The sequence below is a fragment of the Oryzias latipes genome, chromosome 14 (assembly GCF_053564925.1).
Source record: "Oryzias latipes strain Hd-rR chromosome 14, Olatipes_Hd-rR_3.1".
In the NCBI taxonomy this organism is placed as follows: Eukaryota; Metazoa; Chordata; class Actinopteri; order Beloniformes; family Adrianichthyidae; genus Oryzias; species Oryzias latipes.
Genome location: NC_136250.1, coordinates 10,669,036 through 10,683,214, shown reverse-complemented (window position 1 = coordinate 10,683,214; position 14,179 = coordinate 10,669,036). Strand labels below are relative to the sequence as shown.

At 37.6% G+C, this 14,179-nt stretch overlaps 1 protein-coding gene across 1 annotated transcript in view; it reads right to left on the bottom strand.

The window, feature by feature from the left end:
• Positions 1 to 14,179, bottom strand: part of rxfp2a (relaxin family peptide receptor 2a) — a 62,695-nt gene that overhangs the window by 38,298 nt on the left and 10,218 nt on the right. Inside the window, exons 2-4 of the mRNA XM_011483290.4 lie at positions 13,998 to 14,141; positions 2,804 to 2,890; positions 1,835 to 1,940 (exon numbers count right to left, since the gene is read on the bottom strand). Of these exons, the coding sequence (XP_011481592.1) occupies positions 1,835 to 1,940; positions 2,804 to 2,890; positions 13,998 to 14,141 (337 nt within the window). The remainder of the gene's footprint in view (positions 1 to 1,834; positions 1,941 to 2,803; positions 2,891 to 13,997; positions 14,142 to 14,179) is intronic.

Below are 14,179 nucleotides of genomic sequence, written 5' to 3'. Positions count from 1 at the left end.
GTTAAAGCAATTGATCAAGCTGTGGAAAATTGTGAGAGGTTGAATTTTCCACACAGTACTTTAGTTGTTTGTCTCAGTTTTAGTTTGATGAAGGGTTTGGGGTTTACCAGAACCCAATTTCATCTCACTTTTTAATGGAAAATACGAGAATTAATAGTTTTTAAATTTGCAAAATACATCTTCACTTAAGCTTTGTCCTAATATGTGCTTCCCTGATATTGATTTTGCCACCAAAAGTCGCTTTTGTCACAAATCCAGAAAAAGACATAGACCCTGAACAAAATTGGATTACATTATGAGTGCTCTATATGGTATCTGCTGTTTTAGGGTTGCTGAAAACAATTTGACACTTGCACAAATTTCTTCCGACTATGGGGGATCCAAGTTCTGCAGCATTCATGAAGGTCGAGCAGTTACCAGGTAGTAGATAGAAGCTTTTATGGATTTAAAAACAAAAACAAAAAACAACACTTTTTTGTCAATATGGTCTACAACAAATTGTGATGTCTAAAATAAAGATGCATGACATTCCAGCTTTTTAACAAATTTGCTATTTTATTAGACTGTTGTACTTGTAAGCTAATCTGATTATCCATCCATGCAATTACTCCCCAAACAGGGTAAGAGGGCAAACAAAAACAGAACAGGCCCTACACAGGTTGCACCGCACATTACAGAAACGAACTTCACATGCACACAAGGACAGGTTTTAATATTCACATCTCATTGTTTCTGGACTGAAGATGAGCTGCCTGGAGAAATTACCGCTAAACAATTCACCACTGTGCAGTGCTTCCACTCAGATTTATGTAAACAGGTAAGAGCCTTTAACTAAAGCTAACAATTATTAATTTCTCCTCCCCTATTCATTTTCAAACTGTTTGCATTCATGTGAATTAAATGGGACACCATCCATATGTCACTACCAAATCTGAGTCCCTGATTGGTCAAAGTTCAGCATGTGTTCAATTATAGGTGGAGCTCAAAAACGGTTGTAAAAACTTTTGTGGCTATTCAAGACTAAGAGAGCTTTAAAAGCAAAAGCCAGAAACGAGCATTTAAGTGCATTTCCATGGTCTTTTCATTGGATGTGGTCCCTTAAACACCCGTTGCTGAGGGCGGTATGAACGTAGCATAAGAGCATAAGAGTACTAATTAAAATGCTTAATGTGGTTCTCCTGGCCGTGAATGAGCTCCGTTTTTTATTTTTTGTTGCACAGGTATAATCCAAAAATAAACCCTTGTAGAATTCAACAAGCTCAACAGTGTGGTCCTGGTGGGTTGAGCCCTTCATCTTTATGAAGACTACTGCCTACCAGCATCAGGCCTGAAAAAGGTGATGAAGTCACTTTTTGGGGTGAGGGATTTTCTGGTTAAGCCCAGGTCTCTGTTGTCTTGCAGCTGTGTGTGTGATACACGTTTGCCTGCAAGTCTATTTTACACTTGAGATGACAAAAAAGAAAAAAGAAGGACATTTTTCAGTGAACCGAAATGTCACCTAAATATAATTGTCTTAGGGGACCTGAAACGATGGAGGACAAATAAAAATCTACCACAGTGGTCACTACAGTCAGAGAAAGAGCTTCAGATGAGATTGTACTATTTAGAATGGAATTCTTTCACATGGTGTTGTAAAGATAAATATATATTCAAGTAAATAAAAATGGTTGTCATTCACTGAAGGAGGTGGAGGGATTTCATCTTGAGAGAAATTCTGTTGCTCCTTCAATGTTAACGCTTAAAAAAGATCCACCCACCAGTCAGGTTCCTTAAAAAGAAAGCCATGTGACCGTGTAAGCCGATTCACACAGCGGTAACAGCAGAAGTCACTTACAGCCACGTAACGTTGGGGGAGAGCACAGGCACTTCCTGAAGGCCGACCTTCACACATTCAACGTCTGTCTGGGTGCAGTCACATCTCTCTGGATACTCCTGTAGGACTGACACACACATGCACACATTGTAAAGAGAATCAAATTACAGTGGCATACAGAAGAATTCATAAAGATGTTTTTTTTTCATTTAAAGAACCAATCCTGATAAAAAAAAATCTTGTTTTTTGTGTTTTTAACATGTTTTTGTGGCATTTTCTCTGATGAAGGACATATTATAGGATAATTAAGATTAAAATTGCATTTGTGAGTATTACTTTATTAAAAACACTGTGTATAAGGGAAAAGATGGACGACTAGATCCATGTACGTCCTCATTTTCCTCATCTGAGCTGGCATCTGTCTCCAAACTATACGTCTGGATAGCTCCAATATTGGTTGCCGTCTTTCTTCCACCAGTAATGTGAGATTGGGGGAGTGAGGGGCTTTCAGTTTGTAGGAAAGTGTGTAAACAGAGAGCTCTCTGCACAAGGGGAATTATGTCCGAAAAAACAACACAGATTTTTTGATTTACCAAAAACGACATAATCATGATAAAAAGACCACTGGGAACACTAAAATTACTTAAAAGATGATTGGAGCAGAGTAGTTCTATCAAAAAATGGTGGTCCTTCATTGAAGCAATGTTATTCTAAAGAAAATATTCCATAGAAAAGAAAGAACAAAAACATATTACAGTCTATTCAAAGTCCGTGTTAATAAACCTTGTTAACTTCAACAACAATTAAGGAAATTAATCCTAAATCCTCATGGCGTGTGTCATTATCAGGAGACGGGGATTTGAAGATGAGCCACGTCCCTGAACTCATCTGCATTGCATGACAGTTGTGAGGACAATTAACCTTTTTATAATTGCTTTTCTGACCCTCCGTTTCAGGTAAGAAAACTAAACAATAAAAGCAAATACTTACAACATTCATTCTGGGTGACTGGTTCAGAGACAACAGGTCTGTTTCTTAGTTTTTCACTGATTAAGTCTGCAAGTCCAATGTTGTCACCTGGAAGAGAAATAAGGAAATTACAGTTATTCCAGGCCGAAAAAACCCTCTGTTGTTGCTCATCTAACCTTAAAAAAATTTGACTTAGCCCAGTAAAAAGGTAATTCTCATGAAAGCAGTGTTTCTATTGGTACTTCTATGAAATTTGGTTGAAATGAAAGCGTTACAGTGTCCGCATTGAACTCCAACCGAATAAAACATAGAAAGCAGATCCTGTTTATTTTCACTGAGTGACTATAAGTCAGTCATTGCAGACATCTAGCAGAAATTGACTTTTTTTTTCATTTTTTGCTGAATCTTTTATGGTTTTCAACTGCAAGTGATCTAAACTTAAAATTGAAGAAAAAAAAAACTTAGCAATTGGGACTCCTCAGAATTGATGTTTGTCTTGGAGCCAGCTGTGATGTGACCTCCTTCCCTACACATCTGCATACGTTTCCTCGCTGTAGTGCTTCTTTTTGGCAACATGAGTGTTTCCCCCCCACTTAATCCAACAACTTTCTAAAAATGGAAATTGGTGGGGGAAAAGTAGAATAAAGTTCAGCAATAGATCCACCATTCTCTAAAAAGTAAAAAAAAACTACTAAAAATGAGTACATTTGAGCTCTGATACAAAAATAAATAGGATAAAATTGACCTTCTTTAGTAATGTCATGAATAATAAGTAAAGCAATAAACATAAAAAAAGCTACATGATAAATAATAAATAGGGTTTCAGGTAAAAAAGTTGGATTTTTTTTTGTTGTCGTTAATGGAAAATTGCTCCTATCTGCCTCCAGTGTTCTTTGGAAGAAATGCAATAGTAGGTATTTCCTGGTTTGATTTCAGTCTGGGCCTGACAGTCATTCAAGGACTCTTGTCAACGGTTCCTTTTTCTTAGGAGGTAACTATTAGACCTCCGTGATAGTTGCAGATTTGTAAGATTTGAATTTTTCAGCCGTTCTCTGCACAAACCTGTTGAGAAGTATTTATGTTTTCTCTGAACGTGCATTACATATTTTACATTGTATGTTATATCTTATGTTTTTCCAATAAAAGTCCTTTGCAGTTCTTTTATGAGGGTTAAAAACAGTGACTAGTTAAAAAAAAGGATGGTGTTAGCACACTTGTCATTCCATAGTGAGGATAATCCAAACTGAGCAGACAGTTCCTGCAGGTGTTCAACAAAAATCTCTTCTTTTAGCACAAAAAACAGTGATTTAGAAACTTTAAAGTTATTGTCAAAACTGGTTTAAAATACAAAACCTTTTCTTTCTGAAGAGACCATATCAGAGAACCATCCTGCCAATAAAGGCTCAAAAACTGGAAACTTGGAAGATGTTTCAATTGCTCACTGAATGTTTTTATTCAGTTAAAGCAGTCGCTCCTGCAAAAAGGAGATAGTTTTCCTGTTTGTGGAAAAGTGTGGGGTTTCACGTGTCAATGCTGCTGGAAAAGTTCTGTTCAAAATGTGGTGTTAAGCAAGCTGAGGAGGGATCCCACAATTCCTCTTGAATGTCAAGATTCAACCTGGGTGAGCAGGCCCGCAGCAGGCTGTCACTGTTGAACTACTGGTAGGTATTGAGACTTTTTTGCGAAAACACAATACGGGGAAAATGTTGGTTTGGCTACAGAGAAATTAGGATTTTTATCGCTTGTCACTTCTGGCAGGTCTTAAGCAGTCGGTCATGGGGCCACACATAGAAAAAAACAGCAAATTAACCAGGATTGTCACATTTCACCAACCACATGAACACATGACATCCTGACTGTAACAATTTGAAGTGAAAGATTCAAACAAATCCTCTGTATTTGAAAAATGGGTGATAAGTTGATTAAAAACTAAGTTCCAGACAGAATCTATGGAAAAATATTATTTTTTGGCTTATTTTTCTGATTTTCTTATCTTTTTCTATTTTACCCATCACTATATCACAGTTGCTCATTGAAAGATCATCTTACCTCCTCTCTTTTGTCATTTTTAGGTCAATTTTTGTCAAATCTTAGTCCTAATAATTAATTATATTAAATTCTAACCTGTCTTCTCCATTAGAATTTTGCTTCACAGCCATTCCAGACAGAAAGACTGGGAAGCATTTGCATATTTTCACCTCTGCTGAGTGTGACCCAAATCAAAGAATTTGGGTGTCAAAGGTGAGGCTGCTCGGCTGTGATTCAAGCCTCCCAGAGGCAGTGCTGCATAAAGCACTGTCAATGTCTAAAAATGACCTTATGGATGAGAGAAATGTTAAGAAAAGAGTAAATTTGTCAGAAATTGATCTAAAACAAAAAAAAAGCTTAGAAATGGAGTTTCAGTTTTAGTGGCTGTCCTTATATATATTTTAAAACCATGTTTGGCACAATTATAAAGGCATGATTGTGGAGCAGAAAGGGGTATTTAGCTGCAAAGAAAAAATGGAAGGTTCTAAAAAATATGTCTTCCAAGCAGGGGCAAAGCTACAGGGAGGCAAGAGGGGAAACTGCCCCCCTGCAAAAAGCTTTGTCCCTCCACCGCCCACCAATTTTTGAGTAAATATTAATATAATTATGACAAAGGTTAAGAATTTATCAAGGCAAGCATCTTTAAGTATGGCAAAAATAACACAAACAATAGTTTTCTATGAAATCTTAAGCCAATTCAATTGTTATTTTATATTAAAAACAATAAAAAACAAGCACTAACCCCCCACCCGCCACCCCAATATGAAATGTTCCAGCTCCGCCTTCCAAGGAACGTTTCTATAAAACCATTCAGCGCCATGCCACAAATGTACAGCTGTCAAGAACTTTAAAGCTTTAAAAAAAGAAAAGAGTTAGAAAACAGTCAAGAGAAACACATAATATTTTAAATGTGTTGAAGGACCTGCTGTGATTTAATCACTACTCTCCTACAGTTCACAACAATTACTAAAGTGTGTGTGCAAGCTCCAATCCATGTGCATGTTGTTCAAGAAACTGTAGAGCACCTTAAAGGTGCCAAGACACACTAATTATGTTCTCACATGGTCCTGCGGATTCAGGAGTGCGATACAAAGCTGCGTCATGCAGTTTTGTGAACTAACACACACCTCTGGCTTCTCCTTCTCCTTTGTCTTGCTTTCTGCTTCTGTGTAGATCTACCACCACAAGGGAAACCAGAGGCTCAATAAGCATTGAAACATTGTTTACTAGAGGCAGGTGATTTGTTGTCTAGCCGAGGTGAGAAGTGGAGGAGTGTTCTGGTGCGTTCCGATAGCACAACCCTTAAATTGACTGTTGTTATTCTCATGTGCACGGGTTACCTTGTTGTCAGCACAAAATACTTTCTTCTTCTGCACTAAAGCATGGATGAAAAGGTTGTTTTTTTAAGTTCCTTGTTGAAAATGTAGTAAAAATTCATTTTAATGAGAGTTTTTCAAACTTGAACTGATGAGATAGCTCTTCTAGAAGGGTTTTCGATTTTGCTCCAGGAATTTGACCCATAAATCCAGATAAAATTTAAAGAGCCCAGTCAAGTTTTAGGACCTACTTACTCAGGCGCTCTTTTAAGAGTTGCCTTTGAAGTTTCACTGAGGCAAAAATCATGCTTTTTATTGTTCCATTACTTTTCCACCTTTGAAAAACTTGAAAAACATTGCACCATAAATGGGACTTAATTAAGGATCCATTCCAATGAAAATTGTATTTTTGGTGTTTTTAACATGTTCTTGTGGCATTTTTCTCATGATGGCGGAAATTTATAAAGTAAATTTAGCTTAAAATTGCCTTTTCTGAGTATTTCTTTATGCAAATCATTGTGAATCAGCACAGCTTGATAGCTCTGATATTGATCGCCATTTTTTGTTGCACCGGTAATTAGGGTTGGGCGATGTCCCTTAAATTGGCCGTTGACGATGTTTGCTGTCAACCATCGGGATGGACGATGACATCGTCGGGGGGGGGGGGGGGGGTATTTTTACATTTTTCGTTCTTATATAACTGCTATTCGTTTTTTTGCTTTTTTCATTTTATTTCCCAATCCGCGATGATCCAGTATAAACTGAGGGAAGTGACTTTAACAAAAAAAGTAACAAACAAAATAGAAGAGAAGTAGTCCGCTCCCGCACTTCCGGGGGAGTGCGGACTTACAGCTTTGTGTTTGATGGGAAGGGGGGGGGGGGGGGGGTACATGAGCGGTATGTATGGGAGATTTAAGACTGCGATCCGTCCCGCAGCTCTAGGGGTACAAGCAACCGAACTCAGAACCGGGTCTAAAAGTGTGTGTCTGTGCACAGCTCGGATCGTCAGCACACACAGCGGTTTGAGCTTCAAAGCAGAAATGTCGCTCAGTCCTTAGAAAACATTCAAACAATCACGCGGATTTGTGTTTCCAGTCGTGTCCCGACTAAATAAAGGCTGATGTTATTCTTACATGTTTACGTGCAGCCAGCAAGCAGCACCACCCAAAGCTAATGTTGTTAGCCCGTGTTAGCATACTGCTAATCCTGGCTTCGTTCAGAAAAAGCACTGACCACACGGATTAAAATTCAAATGATGATCCTTCCGTTTTTCAAACCCTACTGCGCATGTGCGAATGATTTATTCCGACGGAAAGTGTGACCTTAGTGAACGTTTTTATATTCTAAAAACATTTTTCTGGAACCATGTACACGGTTGGATTCTAATCCGACCATTGATCCCATCAAGATATTTTGCACATGTAACCGCGGCTTATGGTGTCGACGCGCAACGTGGCGGGGGCGTGGCATCACGATGGTGGTCTCTCCATCGGGATGTCAGTCACCCATCACGATGGACGATGATATCGTCCATCGGCACAACCCTACCGGTAATGATAAGCCTTATCCAAATGTTTCCCCTGCAGCTTCTCCCTACCTCTACATTTAGCCCTCCAAACAGGGAGTTATGGAAAAAAGTGTCGTCTAATTCAGACGTCATTACCACTAAATTGTGTCATCAAAAGTCACTGGTCATCCACATTAGAGAGTAGCTGCCAGCGCTCGGAAAATGAATTCAACAACATCAGTATTATAACGTTTAAAATTCTTGCTAAAACAAAGAGTCTTTACTTTCTTTTACATGTAAACTTTGGGGCTTTAGAGCACACCCACGTCAAGAAATGCATTTCTCCTCCGCGGCACAGCACGATCCGCATTACACTCACGGTGGAGGGATACAGAGCCCTCCGCTGCGAGGGTTTCCCCTTCAAAATTATGGACACTGGAGTAGTAGCAGAAGAATTTGGATGCAGCCTGAGGTTTGTGAGGGACTGTAAGCTAGCGAGAAAAAAAGAGATGATGGGAAATAAGGACAGACTCACTCTCCACCCACAAATCAAAAGCGAAGTTCTGATGAACAACTGCCATCCTGTAGAAACTATGTCCTAGAAGATGAGAGTTTTTTTTATTTTGTCTATAAAATGGTATAAGTAGGGGTTAATGGCTTTCGAAGTATGCATTATCACTTTTTAACGCACGTAGTGGAAGCCTGAAGCTTCGGCGAAGTGCGTTAAAAAGTGATAATGCATACTTCGAAGGCCATTAACCCGCTCATACCATGGTCACTTACAAAAGAAATAGACAGTAACCCGTTTTAGTCCTTAATTCTTGTTTATTTCCAATTTGGATCGCTTTTTTCACAAAAAGCAGACTATTTCTTACGTAACAAATAGTCCGCGTCACGCCGCACCACCGCTGCAGTCAAGACTCGGTGATAAAAAGCGATGTATATATGCTGATCTTTCCGATGGGTTGAATAAAGCATCAGTTCAGAGAGAAAGTTCAAATCTTACCGCTTGTTTTTGTCCTAATTATGAAGCAAAAGGTTGTTTTAAAGAAGCTGGCGGAGTGATACAAAACATTTAACTAGGTTACCGGAACTTCTTTTTTCACTGTGCGGTTATCCTGTGGTACATCACTTTTTAATCCACACCCAGCAGCCAATCAGAATCGAGTATTCACCCGGACCATGGTACAATCATGATTAAAAGACCACTGGGAACACTTTTATAGTAAATTAAAATATAATAAGTGTGGAACTGTAAAGTATATTTTATTTCTGCTGATGAATACATCTTAGTAAATTTTCTGGTGCAGTTTTTGAGATAACAGCTGCTGCACTGAAAGCAGCTCCTCAGCTTAAAAGCCAGTTTTTCAGACAACAAGGTCTGTCTCTAAAAAAATAAAATTCTTTTTTTTCACGTTAAATCACAAAACATTAACCCAAGCTCATGACTTTGGCCCTTTTCTGGTGTTTTTTGTTCAGACAGAGCACAAAACTGGTTCAACTGGTTTAATGACTATCTAATAAAAGTTTTAACCAGCACCCTTACAAAGCATTTGTTCTTCTTAGAATTATTAACACATCTCTTCTTTTCCACACAGATGTTATATCCGTTCTGAGTGCTCCTGTGGTGCGGGGGCTGTGTTGCTCCTACAGTGTATTACCTGAGAAATATTGTTTGATGACATGGCGGGGGTCCTCAGACAAAGGGAAATTGAATTCAACAGCGATCTAGGCTTGTGAAAGTACCAATTATTTCCCCCTACTGTGAATTACATGTTTTTGAGGGTTTGAACTAAAATACATCAATTTGTGTCACCAAGAAACACTGAGAAAATGCTTTTTTATAGAGTAACATCAAAAATATTTTCCAAGCTACAGCCACTGTCCTACAATTCAAACATTTCATAAAAAGATTTGCTATAGTGTACTATCTCAATGCTGAAACTTATGGAAAACTGAGAAGGTTGGTGATGTCATTGGCTTAAAAATATTGACAACATTTCAGCCCCAAAACAACATGAGTTGAGCTATCCTCTGTGATGGGGAGAAAACAAAGCAGGACAGGCAGTGTTTTTCAAGAATTAAAGCCCGTCATTTGGAAGTTGACAGACCAAATGGTCATTTTTTAGTATGTGCTATCATCAAAGAAGATGTAATTCTGCGATGCAGAAGAAAAGGAGCAGCGGAAAAGACGGATGAGGCCTGAATGTGCCAGCCTGCGCTGCAGAACGGAGCAGAACTGTCAGTGATTCAGAGGGAAAGCAGGGATCATCGTGTCATCCAGTCCAGACAAATCTCACATCCAATCACAGAAAATTAGCTTTTATTCAATGCTCAGCGGTGTCTAATCCATTTCAACTCTGTTCAGAACAGATAGAATTTTACTTTACAAAAATACAGCTAAAAAAGTCTGGTTTTCTACTATCGTAGGTCATAACTACAATGTTAATAGCAATATATACATATACATACATTTTTGACAAGAGAAAGAGAAACCATCTACATATATAGGAAAATCTAACAAAAAATAAGAAGTGAAGCTTTTAATTTTTTATTAATCATTTACAGGGATAACCTATAAAGTGAGCTACAGGGTAAGAATCAGACCAGAGCAAGAGTGAAGCTGGTTTTATTGTACTGCGCACAGATGGACCAGCTTCTCGGTAACATCTAATATGTCCTGACTTTGCTAACGTTTGAGTACAAACATAAAACTTTGTTGTTTTCCGATGTCTTTGTTTGCTGAGCAGCACCATCTGTACAGCTCGACTGTGTCTTTAGGCCTTTGAAAACTTTTGATGTCTTCTTTTGGTTCATCCTTACTTTGTTTCAAATGATTTTATTATTGTTTCATTGATTTTTTTTTTCCTATTGTTTCTTTTAAGAATCACAATTTAAATGTGGGGTTACAAATCAAATCCTTTCCTTACAAAATAGAATCAATTCAAACTATAATTTACCTACTATGCACTATCCAAAACAAACAATAATTATCTCAATATTTAGAATTAAAATATAGGATATCTTATTATTTAATAGCCAAACAATTTAAGCCTTAAAAATCTGAGTTTCTAACTTTGTAAAACATAGATTTTGAATTAAAATACATTAACAGGTGTAACAGCAAATACAAAACAACCACAATGGAATTCTTGTTTGCGCACAAATATTCATGTTTGCTTCCTGCAGTTAGTTATTTTGTACCTATAAAGACAGTTTTGAAGGCATGGAAGTTTTTAATCTGTTGTGGACTAAGGAAGGTACAGTAAATCTTTTGTGAAATTTGAAATGTGCCACCATTTAAACTAAAGGCTGTTAATTTGAGCGTTTAAGTGAAGCCGATGTTAGAGAAAACTCAATACCCTCATAAAAAATACTGAAAGGAGCAAAACAACATAAAAAAGAAAATTGTTTTTACTCATCATAATAGCTAAATGCTTGAAAGAAATGTTAGCACTAAGAAAAAAACGACCTAATTATAAAAGAGACTTACTTCTAAATGAAAGTATCAAAAAGGTCCCCTATACAAGGCGGAATGATGTGCAATTTCATGTTTGTGTTATGATATTTGTCCTTCCTTCCTCTGCTTTAATTTAGTTTGCACCAATTAAAAAAACAAATGGGGGGGTCATTTTTGTCCAGCAGCTACATCAAAATCGGTCACTAGAGGCTAAAGTGACCAACCTTTTCAATTTAATGCACGTCTATGATTCAGTCCATCAGCCTATTTTCAGGCTGAGCTCTTGCTGACTCAGACAGTCTAAAAAATTGCCGATTGACCTGATTGTTCAAACCTTTTCTCTCTGACTCCATGGAAAGCCTTCATAATGAGGAAATGTTTTCAGTCTAATTGAATAAGATGACTTTAATATGCTCTATTTGCCATGTTGCTCTGGAAAACACTCACCTCAGGAAAAGGTCAGCAAATGTTGAAGAGCTCATCTGCTGCAGATGGATAAAAACATTTGCTCCAAACGTTTTGCTCTCTAAATCAACCTAGTTTTCTGGCTGTGACTTAAATCCTTTCTAGACTTAAAATAGTCTCAAAATCTGCTATAAACCTGGTTTTTGTGGCAAAACAAATATTTTCTAAGTGGTATTGAAGCCTATCACCTCTTTCTCCACTCTCCTTAGGAATTTCTTCCAGTTCTTTTGAATCTGTGCAGAAGTGTTGAAGGAAAATGAATAGCTAGAGTAAAATCCAAACCACCCCATATGTCAATCAAACTGCCTAGCTGCCAAATAGATGCTGCTCTGAACAAACTAACTTGAAAAGGAGCTTTTACACATTTTTCTTTTCTTTTTTTATATGCACATTTTTATATGAACCATCACGTGTCAGCCATATGCTGCCCTGCTGACCAAAGGTCAGCATGGGTATTAAACAAAGAAAAACTCCTCACAGCTAACAGGTAAAAGTGAAAGTTTGACCGTGATGATTATTACATCATCTTAAGTACCCCCGTGATACAGATATGGTCTCAAATGCAACATAAAATCCCACTTAACCAAATTAGCCATTTAATCCTAAATCAGTCTAATCCTTGAAACTGTGCTGCAAACAACTGCTCAACAACACCAGGGTATAACAAGGATTTATTCAGGCCCAAATCTGTCATTAAGAGATTAGATTTTTTTTTCTTATTTTGAAGCATATAATCTTTTCTAAGACTTTAAACTTAATCAGCTTACAGACTTGGTTGAGTGGCTCAAGGCACAAGTCATAAAATGCTGCACAAGAACTTGTTTCTTTGATGCTTCTCACTAATAATAATCAAAGCCCAAGGGAATTAATCCCTCCACTTTACACCTTCATGACTGGTATCTGTCTCAAAAAGTTACACCCCAACGGGAGAAAAGCTTCAAAGATTTGAAAAGATTTCATTAAGTTTAGATCAAATAAAAGTCAAGAACTTGTAACACCTAATCCTTTTGAAATTATTCTACTTTGAAATAACCTCTTTGGTTTAATCAAAACGAATAGAATAAATTTTTCTACTTGTTTAAATAGATGCCACGGAGTCAATGGGGTCCTTTGGCACCTCAACAGCTGTGGTTGAGGTAAGAAGCCAGTCCAGATGAAAAATGATGTTTTCCTTTTTGAAGCTAGAGTCCAACATCAGCAGAAGGTTGTATGCATCACTTAGAAATTTTAGCTTTCAACCTGTCTCACTATAGGAACATAGAATACAGCGTTCCCTTGTTTATTGTGGGGGTCACGTTCTAAAAATAACCTGTGATTGGTGAAAATGAGCAAATTAGGATTCTAAATGTGTTTTAAGGCTGTAAAACCCCTTACTGCACACTTTATACACACTTCTCACATAGACATGAATATTTTCACACTTTTTCTTTTGTTTAAACCAGGGATCAGCAACCTTTACCACTTAAATAGCTATTTGAACCAGTTTCCCACAGAAATGAAAACACAGGAAGCCGCAACACCCTTTGGGTGTTTCTATTGAATGGGATCATTTCAAAGTTCCTGAAGGGATGTTCACTTTTTTTTGATCCTTTGTCATTTAATGGGTTCCAATAAGAACTATTTCCATAGAGGCCACAAAACTAGCAGATATGTTGTAATTAACTAGCAGTTAATCTGTTTCTCCAATAGATTTTTGTCAACAATCAACGTTTTTTCCTCATCTGGATCAGGATGTTTTTTTGGCAAAAGCTACGTGTTTATTCTGGAATGACACACCACATTTGAGACTTTGTTGTTTGCCAATTCCTCATTAGCAATCAATCATACTGGTAAAGTTGTTGAAAACAAACAAATCTGCCCCGGTGCCTTTAAATGTACTGTTTTCTTCAGGAACTTCCATCTTTATCCTACCTGGGTCGCAGCATTGATCTGCTTGCAATCGCAATATTTATGTAAATATGGCAACCTGAATGCATTCTGTACAGGGGACATTGATTGACAAAGTCTACAGCCAATCAGGACGTAGAACACTGTTGCGCTATTAAAAATTGCACTGAAGAAAATCTGCAAAACAGCAAGACTGCAAAAGGTGAACCATGATAAAGAATTACTCTAATTCCGACTTTCTGAAAAGCACAACTTCCACCAATTCTGTGTAAAGCTCAGAATTGGATTTTCAAAGATGATTTTTTTTTTGTTATTGTAAAATTTAGCCTTACTCTGAAGGTAGTGGACTTAAAAATTTGGAAGGTAAAAAATGTATTTTTGAATGAGGGTAAGTTAGACAAGAAAAGTGGAGAATAACTGCTTCAAAAAAATTTTTTTTCCGATAAAATATTAATGTATGGTGATTTTATTCTCATTAATAACCTAATCTCCATGCTCAAGGTGCATTTTGCTCCATTGAAACTTGCTCCTCTTCAGGTTTTTAAAGCTTACCGCAGAGTAACTCGTCAGCTTTGTTGGGACAGTCGTTGTGTCCGTTGCAGTGCAGAGCCTGAGGCAGACACACGCTCATATTCCCACACGGGAAATGACCCAGTGGACATGGAGCTTCTTCTCCCCCCTTGCTGGCCTCAGACACTGAAAGAAAAGGATGGAAAACCACGGTCAGGATGGAT